Here is a 15,971-nt window from a genome sequence, read left to right on the forward strand (position 1 = left end):
GGTATAGACCGACCTAGTTCTTTAATTTATAGTTTGTTTATCTAACGAAAAACCATCAAAAGAGTTTTTTAAGATACTAATTTGATTCATTGTCAACTAATAAATTAAACCTAGGAAACAATCAAATTATTATTTATATACAATATTCACCCACGGCCAAGACACACTAAAAGTTTAATTATAGATGCAAAAACTTAGTAATAGATAATAGACATAATAAAAGCGACAAGAAAGTGTGTAAGGAAACTCGAAATAATTAGATATCTTAGGATCGACTAGTAGATGTTCTTGAGCCCGGCACAAATATTCTCATTTAACGTATTATTAAAATCCAATATAAGTCTATCTGTGTTACTTACATAGAATGTTCGTAAAATCATTCTCTTTTCATACGCGCCAGTATAATATTGGCACAAAGGTATTCCGTCAAAGAACCTCCGCTGTGGGTGACGGAGGTTGTATTACGCACACAGTTGTCAGATTTTATATAATTTATGAAGATAAAAAGAAATACACACACAAAAATAACAGGCATTAAGATGTTTTAAAGATAACAAATATGTTTCTGCATAAAAATAAAGTAGTGCCGTTGCTCTATGATACTACTTTACGGGCCGCCAGTACTACGAAGTATAAACAAAGGGAACCTAAGAACAAAAAGTGGACCAATAATCGCCTATGCAGACGATATTGATATTATTGTAAAGAAGATATTCTAGAATAAAAGAGAAAGGAAAGAGTGGAACTGAGATTAAATCAAGGAAATACAAAAATATTGTGATGTAGCTATTTATGTAGACACCAGACTCAGTAAAACGCAAGTTTAATATAAATTAAAATATATTCAAATAAATATCAAAAATGAAATTAACTTCTAAATAATATACACAATACAATGTACAATAAAAATTCAAATACAAATCCTTCTTACTCGACACGGACAAGGAACGAAAGTGATTGATGAATACTCGATCCAAGGATACAGGAAGGAACGTACGGTAACCTTTGATGAAATATTCGGTATAGGAGCTCCTACCGGAAAAATACTCCGGATCGAACTCGGTTCTCCGTTTTGGTTTACAGAGCGTTAAATTTTTGGCGGTTTTACATCTCCAGCGCGCATCGATACTAATGGTAGACCGCTGGTGTGAGAACTGGCATGCGAACAGAGGGTCAAAATTTCGATCATAAATATCCAGAATAACAATTGCTTATAGTTCATTCACAGAACGAATTCAAGTAAAAAAATATACGGTAATCTTACTGGTTGGTGGTACAACATGTCGGTGTGATGTTTAAGTGCATTGTGTGCGATTCACTGCCGTTTGTAGGAAAACCCATCAGAGCGATGGTGATACCTAGATCGTTTGTTGGCTGCTGATGTTGTAGAATTAAGGTGCGGCGATCCCGGTAGAGTACTAGTAGGCGATTGACTACCTCTCGAGCTGCCTCCATCGCTACCACCACCGAAAGGAGTTGAGAGTTTGTGGTTTTCGATTGGAGATTGGGAACAATTAACACATTTATTAATAATCGTCTGTGATCATATATTTTCAAGAACTTAACAATAATTTAGAGGAAATTCTGGCGTGCTGTTGCTGGGTAGAGGTTTAATGTAGAGTTTATATGAACACGACGGAAGGCTTATAAGTCTCTGATTTTAGATTTTAGTAGGACCTTTCATAGACATATAGACATAAATTGCAGACATATAGACAAGAAGTTTTCCTATTTTAATAGCCTAATATTCCTATGCCGTCGTCTCTGGTTGCTTTTCAATTTTTATCTCCTTGAGCTTATTTTGAATTTTATTGCAAATGAAATTAGTCTGTGGTAGTGCAAAATTGTGCATTTTCGGTGCAAAATTTAACCATTTTTACAATTTTACGTTTACGTAACCTTTGCAACAGATATTTGTTTACTTTAATAAATAACCATTTTGTTTTACACTCTGTATACTTTGCGCTAGTATTTGACAGGCCTATATAGACTAGTATATTTCTGTAAAATAATTAGTTTAACATACTGAATGCGTTGCGCAATTTTATGTTTTTTTGGTAGCCTACAATTTAATATACCAAGTCAATTTTCCTGACAAACTTCATCCTCCTTTTTTGGAGTATCATTTGTTTGTATTTTTTATTTTGTCATAAAAGATATTGAATAAAATCCAATAAACTAAACAAGGTAACGTTTTTAACGCTATCGGGAATTTATGACCCGTAAAAATTTACATTCGCTGCGTGGAAGAGGGCGCATTATATAAAAAATAAAAGTAATAAAGTATGAGTATCTGTAACGATAAGTAAAATATAGGTTACTAAACGGTGATAAAAAATATATTAAATTATCCTCTGTACTTGATATTTATACATATAATTACATAAATTTATTTTTAAAAGTTCTTGTTACAGGTTTAATATTTCCTTTGTTTATTTTTCTTATGTGGTCAATGAAACTAGAAATAAAATAGACAATAAATTGGATTTGAATTTATTTTATAAAAACTTACTTAGTTATAGTTTCATAAAGGGCTTGATTTTTCTTCTGGTAGTATCTTCATGTATCTTTCAAATTGTTCTTCTTTAGGTTATTGTTTTCTTATCAAATGTTTTCTTTATCAAAACTGTCACCTGTTAGGTTAATGGCAGGGTATGCTTATCTCGAGTGACATGATATTTAGCCTCTTCTTACAGGTTATTTGACATCAACTTCTAAAGGTCAATTTATTGGTTCATGGAACTAAAAGTTGTACTTTGAATTGTTGGTCCTAATAGGTTGGAGACAGGATATCTTGTCATCAGTTCGTTTAAAAGTTGGATTTGTGGGTTTTTTGAGTTGTTTTTTTTTTGAGGAAAAAAGTTGAGATTTTTGGGTTCACATGTGCCAAGGGTACTGAATATACAGGAAATTTCTGGATTTAAAACTCAATTTCACCTCAACAGGATCAGGAATCAATTCTATTTGTAAAATAGGCGCTTATAGCGGATTAAATTCTTGATTGAGAATTATTTTACATTAAGGTGACCTTACATCAACGGTAAGTCCTATCTAAGACCTATTATTCCATAAATCACAACTTAAACACTTTCTAAGACTATTCTTTTACTTTCAGACCTTATACTTTTATTTTATATTCGTCTCCTCCCTCAAATCTTCTATCTGGTGTTTACTTTTTATTGGCTTCCATACAAGCTGTTCGTCGTTTGGATCTACAACTTCCAGAAGCTGATTGTAGGGTTATTGGATATAAAGAAGACCAAGCTATAGACCCTAAGAAGGAAAGTGAACAATAAACTTGGTGAGAATGAACCATTTTACCTTCCCTGCAACCATCTTGTCTACCTTATCATATTTGGGATAATACTAGTCACATTATTCGAATAGTTTATCTGTGGTTACATACAACTGATGTATTTATAATAACCTTCTCTTCCACCAGACGTTTAGATAATTGAAACTATTGATATCTGAAATAAAAGTAACCTTAAATCATAATTAGTAGTTTAAAGTATAATTAGATTAAGTTAGATCACAAGTAAAGTTAGATATTTAGTTACTAATTAGGGGTATAGATTACAAGGTTTATTTAATTTAGTTAAGTTAGTGTTAGAAACTTAGTAGGAATAAATTACCACAAAATACAAACGGTGTGATATAATATTAAGTTAGAAACTTACCGTTGATAAAGTAGTGTACACCTAAGGTATATATATATATATATATATATATATATATATATATATATATATATATATATATATATATATATATATACGCTGGGGTTATTCAAATCATTGTAATAATCCATATTATTTGCTCTAAGCATTCTTACAATTAACTTCACTATTGAATAAAAATTTAAACTATAAACATAAAGTGTAGTTCTTGACAGGCGACAACCATAGATAGGTGACAACAACACCTCCGCTGGGTTATGGCTAATGGTCTGATACGCGGCATTATTCGATAAAATTGGGCCATAACATTTTACCCACCCCACTCTCCGGGTATATATTGGATTTAAACCAAATCTTAAAGAGCTGGTCCGACTACTTACCACCTTTTAATTTATAAAAATAGAATATTTTTGTAACATTCTTAATCCTCATTTCGTGTTATAAAGTGGACATATATTTATAATTACATATAATATAATATAAGGGTCATTCAAAACTGTGTATCTCTTCTTGTTTTTTTTTTTTTGTTTATTTTCTATTTAGTCACTAGTATGGTTTGATTGGTTGTTTATAGATTTAATCGTAGATTTTTTATGGGACATAATGTATTTATTTTAATTATTATGAATATCAAGCAGTGGCGGCTCGTTGCATTAGAGACAGGGTCGGCAAGGTTTTTTTGTCTCTTAGCAATGATGGATAATTTTTAAAAACTTTTCTAATAGATATCTTGGAAATTCTTTAGCGTAACTTTTAAATTTTGAATCGTCAAAGAGGTCAAAAACTTGCAAATTTTCAAAATTCGAAAAACGAGTATCTATTTGCATAATAATAGTACCTATTCAAAATTTCAAAATGTATTCGTTTTTCGAGATCTATATATCTGTGTCATGCCTTTGTTTTTTTTTGTGGGGTTCGGAAATATCAAGCGAATCCAATACGTTACTGCGTATATATTGAAAATTACCATCATTACGAAAATAAATTTTTTTACACGTATCCTGCAAAACTAAATTATTATATCCGCATGATAATGAGTAAATAAAGCTTGCGGTGCAATAGTTTTAACTTTTGCTTGAAGACCATTCAATTCACCGGACATCACGGCAGCGCCGTCATAAGTTTTCCCTACCAATTTATTTTTGATACCAAAAAAATTTAATCTGTTCTTTAAAAAATCAAAAATATATTCTGCCTTATGGTTGTTACTCACGTCTGTAAATCCTAAGAACCTCTTATAAATATTACCAAGTAACGCGTATTGAACAACAATTGATAATTGTGAATGACATGATATATCAATAGTTTCATCTGCTCCTAGTAAAAACCAAATGGTTTCTTGAATCTCAGATTTAACGTTATTCAAAATGTATTTAATTGATTCTATTAATTCATTCTGGATTATTTTAGATACGCCGCTAAATGTCTTTCAATCAGAAAGTAAATTAGAAAATTCCAAATCGTATTTTTTAAACATTTTTATTACAATTTTTTTAATATATGGTATACAGCCAAATACAGGAACGTAGATTCCTTGTGGATTTTTATTAGTTTTCTATAATTACCTTCATTTAACGAATGCCCCGATTCATCGTGTTCCTTAAATAATAATTCCTGACAACTTAAAAAAATTACAATATCAATTAAACGACGTAAAACTGCGTGATTATTTTTTACAGTTTTGTTATGTTTAATAGCATTTTTACATTGGACATTATCTAATGAAACATAGATGTTTTGTTTTCCAGATAAATCTAATTTAATCTGTCTGTATGTATGATCTTTCGAAATATCATGTTTTTGTAATGCCCTAAATAATTCCTTTAAATTATCGTAACTAGATTCACAACACGGATTTTAATGTTTGCCCTATTTGTCGAAAATAAGATGCAAGGCCAACAGAAAAATTTGTTTTTTATTTGACTTCCGGTAAGCCATGAGTACTTGCTGTACCAATTATCCGAAAATATTCTATTACTTCCCTTACCCCCGCACTAATATTTATAAGCCGGGACATTTTAGACAAATGATGCCCATTATTTTTAATATCAATTTGTTCTTATGGAATAGATGAAAATCTATTTTCCAAAATATAATTTACAATATCAAATTTATCAGTGCCTACAGTTTCTCCCATATCTTGCCTTTTTTTATTTTAATTTACCAGAATTGGTTTACACTTTAATTTTAAAATAGAAAAAACTTCAAATATATCAAAAAACCCTTTAACTATTTACGGCAACGATAACTTATTACTATAAAAAATCAAAACAAATCAATACAAAACGAATAGATCGATACGCTCCCAGGAAAGCCAGTTGGTGCACTATTAGTTCACTACTTAAGTACTTATCCCGAAATAACATTTCATTTGCGGTCAATCCAAATGAAGCATCGGCAGATTCAATTTTGCCGTACCTACCGTTTAAATGCGTACGGAGAGAAATGTATGTTTGGTTGCTTATCGACTAATATTCCGTTGATTTTTACATGTAAATCGTCAAGCTTGGGATCGGATTGCCGAAAAGTGTCTTAATGCGCAGAGATTACTTAACACTCGATTTAATCGAATTCTTTTAAAAACCATGAATAAAATTTAGTCTGTATTATCTCACAGATATTTTTTTTATTAAAAAAAATGATGTCAACTTACTACCCACGATAATTAATTATTGAAGTACTGATTCAATTAAATATTAGAAAAAACTATAATATCTATAAATGTGTGGGTCGGCATTGCCGACTCTGACCGGCCGCCACTGATATCAAGACTGTCGACCGTAGGCTTTTACGGTCTACATTTTATAATGACCTTATGACCATAAACTCAACTTTGGCGGTTATACACTCTCAACAAAATTCTTAAAATAATTTTTTTGAAAACGATTTCCGAAGTGAAAATCGAAAGGTCAAATTTTAGCTAATCAAAAATGTAATTTTAATTACAATCAAATGTGGCTTAGTCCCATATAAACACAATATTCAACTTAGACATGCCACAAGAAAACAGAAACAAAGTAAAAGGGTAAAATCCCCGTGGTTGGCTTTATACCATAGTTTAAAAAAAACTTCATAGAAATAAGAACTTCTAATGGTATATTATTTATTAAAATAATTTAAAGTTTTATCCAAAATGATTACAAATCTTGAAAACGTTTTGGGTCCAGTCGGACCATCATCAGTGAAAAGGCCTAAAAGTATATTTCCACTTTAAAATGACAAAAAACATAAGGTAAAATTTAAACTACTTAAACAGATACAGAAACCCTTTTCCTATATATACAAAATCATTGTGAATTATAATATATTAATGACACTAGGTCGAAGATTTAGCATGAAAGAAACATACGTCTTCCCTGCTCTAAAATGTGGAGAACTTAGTCCAACTAATGGTAACAGCCGACTGGTTAGGCTGGGGAGGAAGTAAAAGAGAGTAATTTTCAGAAACTTATTGAACATGTTTTGTATTGCGGAATTTGACAAATCTATAGGCCCTGATCGACAGGCGAGTAAAACCGCGGTTTTGTGGCTCGTCGATAAAGCTTGCCAGTGTATCACTGCAATACCGCGGTTTTATATACCGACGAGCCTGGCTTGTGGCTCGTCAGTTTGTTTTATTTTTTACTTGGCTCTTCATTTAAAACCGCGCGTATATCACTACTGGCGAGCAAAACCGGCAGTTTTCAGCGACCATTGAAGTGAAAAGATCAGTTTTTAATCATGGATATGCGAACTCTCAGCCACGACTTTCTATTAGAATTTATATATTGTTTACGAGACTATGTTTTATTCTTTGATAAAACTTCACTTTCAGTTGAACACGACATGTTAGCTGTGGACGGTTGACAATGACTGTTTTGCTCGCTAGTCGATCAGCACCAACGAGCCGCGAGTAAAACCGTCGTTCTTAAAACCGCGGTATTATGGCTCGCACGTCGATCACCCACTTATAAAACGCGTTCAACAGTATATGTAATTGGGCTGCACACTTAATGCAAGCTCAGGCGGTCTCGATGGATACGGTCTCGAATATACAAAGCTCGAACCAGGTTTTTTAAAATGAAGCCTGTATTATATAGCCTCTATGTCAATTCATCCTTAAGGACACAAATTCTAAGGTGTTACGTCTTTAGTATAGTTTTGTATAGGGTTGAACCATGGAGATTCCATGTTAAGAAACTGGAGTCATTTGAAATGTGGAAATTTTTGAATTGACAAAAATTAACTCGGTGTTTTTGGTGGGTAAAAAATTGCTTTGCAGTTTGTCATAGAAATCATGTTTTCTGCTTCTCGTTTATAGATTTTCTGTACATACATACTATTTACAACTGTTTTATTACCACATCGCCTATAATAATGTCTGCCGCATTCGTCTTCGATACGTTAAGTGAGTATATATCCTGCAAATGTTTTTCGTATTTATCTCTCTCAGATATTTCGACAGCAAAATATCTAACAAGCAAAGATGCAGCAAAGCATTGTTTCACTTTTCTCATTTATAAATATTCTCAGCTGCCTGTTTTATTTTATCTAATAAGGGTATATCGCCAAAAGCACATCTCACCATAACTATTTTAATTTGTCTCTTTTTAGGACGTGTCCTAGGAGATGACGAGACAGACTCTGTATCTCGGGAAGCATCTCCGTGTGAGGAAACCTGCGACAATGCGTCAACAGCTTCGCAGGATTCTTCATCAAGAATGGCCATGGACTCGAATAGTGGTAATAGTAGTGGTATAAGTAAAGTTGACGTTAAAGTGACAGTTGCAACACAGACTGGCCAAGAGGCGCCAGATTTGGCCTTTAATCCAGAGAAAATGACAGTCGACACACACTGCTATGAGTGTAAAGTGCGCTACAGGGACCCGAAACCACAAGATTTGGTTATGTACTTACACGCGTGGAAATACAAGGTAAGACAATAAATGTATCTCTTACTCGTATCTCTTTACACTACATATATATTCTTCCATTTTTATTAAAAAATATTCATCCATACGTTATCGAGGTCCAAGCTGAAACTTTTTAATAGTTTTTAATGGAAATTTTATTCGATTCTGACAAAAATAAGATTATGTGTGACTCATGCTACAAAACCTTGTACATCTATGAATTATTACTTGAAATGATATTTAGTAAATATTTATACAAGGTGGTCCAGAATATATGTACATTAATTTCTAGAGCTCATAGTACGTCCAAAAATAAGGGTACTTCTTTATGTACACTTTTTTATAAAACTGAATAATAAGGGAGATACAACCCTTTAAAGGGGTGAATTGAAATTCTTATTTTTTCAAATATCTTCCAAACGGTTTTGAATACGGAGTTCATATTTTGGGAGTGATTATAAGACATTAGGATAATTAATTTCATGTCACCACCTACCACATCCTATATTAATACAGGGTAGTTTGTTTTGGAGGGTAAGTGGGGGTTATTGCGTCACATGTTTTTTAGTTTTTACATATTTTAAAAATTGTTTCCTTAGACTTTTCTACGCAAAAAAGGTGCTCTTGTAATATTTCGATAGATATCACCGTTTTCGATTTATTTAAACTCGAAGGTATACATGTATTTTATTGTAATCGTTACATTTCTTAATATTCATCAAGTATGCTTTGGAATTGACACTTGTGTAAGCAATAATATTACAAATTAATGGAAAACTTAACATTTAATTAATGGCGAAAATAATATTTCACAACAACTGTTCAAAATGTCCTCCATTTTGTTGAATACATAATCTAATTCTTTTATTTAGCGAACGCATTAATCCATTTAATGTTACTGGATCGTTTTGTAAATCGGTAAATATTTGTTCAATTTTGTCTCTTAACTCATTTACTGTATTAATTGGAGTGTTATACACTTTTGATTTCAAATAACTCCATACTGTAAAGTCCATTGGATTAAGATCACAACTACGAGCAGGCCAATGAATCGGTGCATCCGCACCCCGGCCTATCCACCTATCAGGCAAATGTTCACGTAACCACCTTCTACAAATTTTTGTGTAATGTGGTGTAGCACCATCATGCATGAAAAACATGTTTCTTCGTATTTGTAATGGAATATCTTCCAAAATATCATGTAAAATATTGTCTAGAAAATATCATGTAAAATATTGTCTAGAAAATTGTAATACATGTTACCATTTAAATTTCCGGGAAAGATGTGGTATCCTATGAAACTATTTCCTAAAGTAGCTGCCCAAACGTTTATCTTGAACGTGTGTTTCCATTGTAGCCCTTGGATTTTCTTCAGCCCAGAAGTGCATATTTCTAGAATTGAACATACCTTGTCTTGTAAATGTGGCCTCGTCTGTAAACAGAATGTTGCTTAAAAAATTTGGTGCAGTTTGAACTTTATTTTGCAATACTTCACAAAAATCAACTCTAAGTGGCATATCGTCAGGTAACAATTCCTGCACTTGTCGATAGTGGTAAGGATGTAATTGCTCTTCATGCAGAACTCTTAAAACACTTTGATGGGAAATATTCGTTATTAATCCTATCCTGCGTGTACTTATTGTGGGGTCATTTATTACAGCATCCAATATTTGCTGTTTAACGCGAACATTTCTTGCTTCTCTACGACGACCAGCATCTGTATTCCTTCTTTGAAGACAACCGGTTTCTCTCAGTCGTCGTTCAGTACTTACAAAAGTCCTGGCATTGGGAATATTTCTGTTCGGATACTTTTCTCTGTAGCGTCTTACAGCGGCAGCAGCATTTCCCGAACATTCCCCTAATACTAAAAGTATGTCTGTCATCTCATATTGCGGGAAACAAATTTAAAAATATAGCAAAAGAGACGTGTTAAACAAATTTCACTGTCGAGTACAATAAAAGTGTAGATAAAATAATTTAATTGTTATTAAACGTCACTGACAATTCATAGACTACTTTAGATTAAAGTGTTGTTGCTAACACAAGTGTCAATTCCAAAGCATACTTGATGAGTATTAAGAAATGTAACGATTACAATAAAATACATGTATACCTTCGAGTTTAAATAAATCGAAAACGGTGATATCTATCGAAATATTACAAGAGCACCTTTTTTGCGAAGAAAAGTCTAAGGAAACAATTTTTAAAATATTTTTTTAAAATATGTAAAAATTAAAAAACATGTGACGCAATAATCCCCACTTACCCTCCAAAACAAACTACCCTGTATTAATATAGGATGTGGTAGGTGGTGACATGAAATTAATTATCCTAATGTCTTATAATCACTCCCAAAATATGAACTCCATATTCAAAACCGTTTGGAAGATATTTGAAAAAATAAGAATTTCAATTCACCCCTTTAAAGGGTTGTGTCTCCCTTATTATTCAGTTTTATAAAAAAGTGTACATAAAGAAGTACCCTTATTTTTGGACGTATTATGAGCTCTAGAAATTAATGTACATAATTCTGGACCACCTTGTATATTCGGCCACTCGATCCAACATGAATCACATACAGTGCTAGTCAAAAGTCCTTCCCCCTTCCCTCATATCTTTTGAACGGTTATACTTATAATAGTGAATAATTTAATAAATACTAAAATTGTAGTTTCGCATTTAATTAATTAATAATATTGGAACCTCCGCCTCTGGTTACTTGTCAAATAGTTGACGTTTTTCAATTATCTAATTGTTTTTACGTCAACGTCAACTTTTTTGACAATTAACCAGAGGCGAACGTTAGAATATTTTTTATTAATTAAATGCGAAACTACAATTATTTTAATATACCTATTCAATCATACTAATTTTGTTTGGATTTAAGATGATTTTGACGAATAAATGAAATAAATACTAAGATTCTAGTTTGGCATTTAATTAATAAAAATTCTAACGTCCACCTTTGGTTATTTGTCAAAAAAGTTGACGTTTGTCAATTCTCTAGTTGTTTTTAGTTTGCAAAAGCGTTTATAGCTCAATATTTAGTTTCTGTTTCTGCTTAGTTTAGTTAATTCTCTAGTTATTTTTAGTTTGCAAACGCGTTTCTACCTGAATATTTAGTTTCTGTTTCTGCTTAGTTTAGTCAATTCAAGTTTAGTCAAGTTGTTTTTAGTTAGTTGTTCTTAGTTAATATTAAGTTTAATTGTTGTTTACCCGATCGCCCTACATCGATAGCTTATTTGAGGAAGCTTCTGCGGAAGTTTAAACACACAGGTAATGTTCAAGATGTTAAAAGATCTGGTCGACCAATAATTAGTGATGATAACAATTAGTTATTTTGCGAAATAAAGTCCAATATATGAAAACTCTTTGCAAAATAGAGGTACCTTAGAAATGTAATTTTTTTTATTTACTAATAGACACTCTTATCTACCTACTCCTAAATTTTCGTCCTGGATTTTTTTTTGGTCATAGTGTTCTTTGATTGGACTATAAACCAAATATAATCATCGTATAATTAGATTTTATAGAAAACGGAAATGGCAAAGTCTTTTCACTCAATTGATTCAATAATTAACTCAAGTAACTCAATATTTAACAAACTGATGAGTTAAGATGCATTACCATTTGACGTTCTGACCGTTCGATATCATATCTGCGTCAGAAACTTACGTCCTCAGAAACGAATAACTAAACAATGTCACTATTTTAAAATGTATGGAAAACTACCGATTCATCAGAGATTGCATGCATATTGTTGATACGAAAAATTTTAACTTAAACCTAGAACTGAAAAACTACAATATTCACTTCAGCTAAATCTCTAGCGAAAATGACAATACTCACTTGAGTCAAAAGGATTTAAATCTAATTTAAAGTCGAATCTTCAGTCAAAATTATGTAGAAATCTCTGGCTTTTGTAGATTATTAACGACCCAACATAGTAGCCATAAATAAAATAAAATGTCTTTGTATGTCGAGACTAATGAAGAGGACATTATAACAGGCATGACAAAAGAGCGTTGAAAATGTATTTAATGATAGTAGGTAAAACTTGCGAGAGGGTAATTTGTTAGAACTAGGTTTTTATCACAGAAACTTAATTTCTAGAGTGCAAATTTCGTGCATGTTACATTGATGGAAATAATGAAGTGGGTCTTTTTGTTCTCATTGTTTTTCTAGTTTTGCGGAAGTTGTACTCATTTATTTGAGTCATTATCATATATCATAGTTTATCTTTTTATATCTGTACTTTATTTCTAAAGCAATTATAATCTTAAAACAGATATATTACCTTACAGAATAAGCTTACACAGTTGATTCCCATGAATTATGGAATCCATAGACGCTACATAATTTAAAAGTCTTATTATTCTTAATCTTTATTTCATTCCAATTTGTAATTCGTAATCTTTATTTAAGGTGTGTAAATGTCTTATATGTTTTGGCAGGATCGCCATGTATAGATAGGTGGTTTGTTGTGGTATGGCTTGCCAGTAATAATGCTGGAGCTACTGTTTTATTTAAGAGAGAATTACGACGCATCTTCTTGAATTAAAAACAGTGGCAAGGAAAGGCTACGGAGCACCGCGCTTCCTAGATAACTGATGTACAAACAATTAATTGTATTTCATATTTCACATTCACCCTTTTCTGTTGAAACTTCATCCACTTTTCTGTTGAAACTTTATTCCATCAAAATATATTTACCTAATCGAACTAAATTGTAGAATAATTACATTTGTTTTAAGCGTTCACTCTATATTTGCGGTAGTTTTAGAAAATTGGGTCATGGCTTGCTTAAAATGTGTATGATGTGTTGATATCAATAAGTCCTCGTAGACACTTTGTCTCAGGACCAGCAACCTCATGTAGAGTCTTACGTGGCCATGTTATCAATTCCACTTGTAACTTTAACATCATAACATATAAGATCAAATAATGTAACCTAAATTTAAATTAATAACATTTAACGGGTTTTTACCCAAATATTTAGTGGCTCAAAACATGTACACCTAGACACACTGATGATGGAATATAGATTCTGAAAACGTTTTGTGATGTAGCCCGATTGGTTGTTTTAATTATATACCTTTAATAAAGGATTTTAAATATTTTTTTTAATTAATATACGTCCAACAGGAATAACGTTTGACTGGATACCATTATTTGTATGAGCAGTTGTAATTACCGCAGTTTTATTATATATTAAATAAAAATTAAAGTATGGTTATGATACTTTTCGACAGTGCCATAAAATACAGGGTGTTCTATTAAAAATATATCATTGTTATTGTGCTTCTTTTTAATTATACAGGGAGTTGATCTAGAGGTGAATTTAAATTCATATGCGAGAGAAACTTGTGAAAATATTATATTTTAAATAAAGGATCGTTTTGCTCCTCTTTTTTATTGATGAGTATGTATATTCTATAATCTAAAATATCGTCCATCGTTTTCTTATCCACTTATCCATAAATAAATACCTTCTCATTCCTAACATTATTACTGTTTTATGTTTAATTAATATTTGATAAAAAAATGTGTTTTGTTAAAATCCTTTATAAAAGGTATTGTTGGAAAACCAACTAATTTTTCACTACTCAAATTTAACTTAACGCCGCCTCTGTAGTGTGAATATCAAATATATATTAGTAAAAAAGACCAGACGATAGTCAGCATATTTGACACCTCTTCTGCCCTCACACCTCTCGTCCCTTTGCCCTCTCTAGTAATATAAAGTCAGTCTCATTAAGTTTTTCAAGTACACGAGTCGCTAAAGAAGCTCGTCTCTCTCCTCGTCTCTCTCACCCGTGACACACAACAAGAGCACATAAGTTAGTTTTAGTTTAGTGTTGTAAGTGTTTAAGTTGTAAAGCGTTACCGTAAAAGATCGTGGAAGCAAATAAACCGCTAATAAAAGTGTTGTATATAATTTTCACCCCCACAAGAGGCAGAATTAATTAACGAATCAGCTACCTAACAAATCCTGTAACAAAAACTCGACAGGTCGCCACGAGGGTTTTTGTGCGCTACGGGCACGGTGGAAATAACCCCATCGTTTCCCTTTAGGTATATAAATTAAAAAACCCAAACGGGCTATGTCATGAAGACAAAACGTTTTCGGAATCCATATTCCATAATCAGTGTCTAGGTGTACATATTTTGAGCCACTAAATATCTGGGTAAAAACCCGTTAAAAGTTATATGTTACAAGTTAGTTTACATTATTTAGTCTTATATATAAGGATGTTAAAGTTACCAGTGGATATGATAACATGGCAACTTAGACAATATTTGTTTTTTTTTATAAAACCGTTCTCTCTTTCCATGAAAACTGCATTTTGTGGTCTTCTTTTTATGGATTTTTGTGATTGGGTCTCTCTTCAAGGTCCAGCAGTAATCAGCCATCATTATTATATCCCATCTTCCTTGGTAACGTCTCCCCATCTCCTTTATATCTCGATTGAACCTGTCTTTCAGCTCCAAGATTTTTGGAAAAATAGTCAACGTGGGAATCCAAAAAATGAAGTTTGACGCTCATATTGCATCCCAGTTTTTTTATAATTTTCGACCATGTTAGGTACAATTTCTTTATAGTTACGAGACTTGTTGTTTCCAAGGAAACCATCTATGAGTTCTACGAAAGAACTTTATGCTTCAGATTCATCCTGGGTCATTATATTCTGGAACAATCTGTCCGATTTCAAGGTTCGAATTTGAGGGCCTACAAAAATTCCTTCTTTAAGTGTAGCTTCAGAAAGTGCAGGAAATTTGTCGCACACATATTTAAAGCAGTCACATTGTTTATCTAAAGCTTTGACAAACTGCTTCATCAATCCTAACTTTATGTGAAGAGGAGAAAAAAGAACTAATTCTAGGTCAACTAGTGTATCACGTTGCACATTTTTTTGTCCCGGTACTAGTCTTTCTCTGAGTGGCCACTCTTTCTTAACGTAATGTAAATTTCGTGCTCGAGTGTCCCACTCGTATAAAAAACACGGATACTTTGTGAATCCAGACTGCTGACCCAAAATCATGGATAATATTTTGAGATCTCCACAGAGTTACCAACAAGATTCGCTATACTTTATTTTATTTAGCAACAGCTCAAGATTCTCATGTGTTTCTTTCAGATGCACGGAGTGAGCAATAGGCACTAAGGCACAAGTATTACCATTGTGCAACAAGACACTCTTCAGACTTCTCTTAGAAGAATCATTAAACAACCGCCATGATGTGGAATCGTAATTGTCAGCTCCCAGTTTCATGACTACTTCAGAAGTATTATGACAATACACCCGTGAGCCTTCTTGAGAAAAATATTCCGCGAACTCTTTTTCACGATACCCATACCACGAAAATGTGGTACCAGGAGCCAATAGATTTTTATCTT

General features: G+C 32.4%; 1 protein-coding gene across 9 annotated transcripts in view; it reads left to right on the plus strand.

The window, feature by feature from the left end:
* Window positions 1-15,971, plus strand: part of LOC140434400 (pseudouridylate synthase RPUSD2-like) — a 927,331-nt gene that overhangs the window by 892,033 nt on the left and 19,327 nt on the right. For all 9 annotated transcript variants that reach the window (XM_072522617.1, XM_072522616.1, XM_072522618.1 and 6 more), the window contains one exon: window positions 8,274-8,593. In XM_072522617.1, coding sequence (XP_072378718.1) covers window positions 8,274-8,593 — 320 coding nt within the window. The remainder of the gene's footprint in view (window positions 1-8,273; window positions 8,594-15,971) is intronic.

The sequence above is a fragment of the Diabrotica undecimpunctata genome, chromosome 2, assembly GCF_040954645.1.
Source record: "Diabrotica undecimpunctata isolate CICGRU chromosome 2, icDiaUnde3, whole genome shotgun sequence".
NCBI classification, from domain to species: domain Eukaryota; kingdom Metazoa; phylum Arthropoda; class Insecta; order Coleoptera; family Chrysomelidae; genus Diabrotica; species Diabrotica undecimpunctata.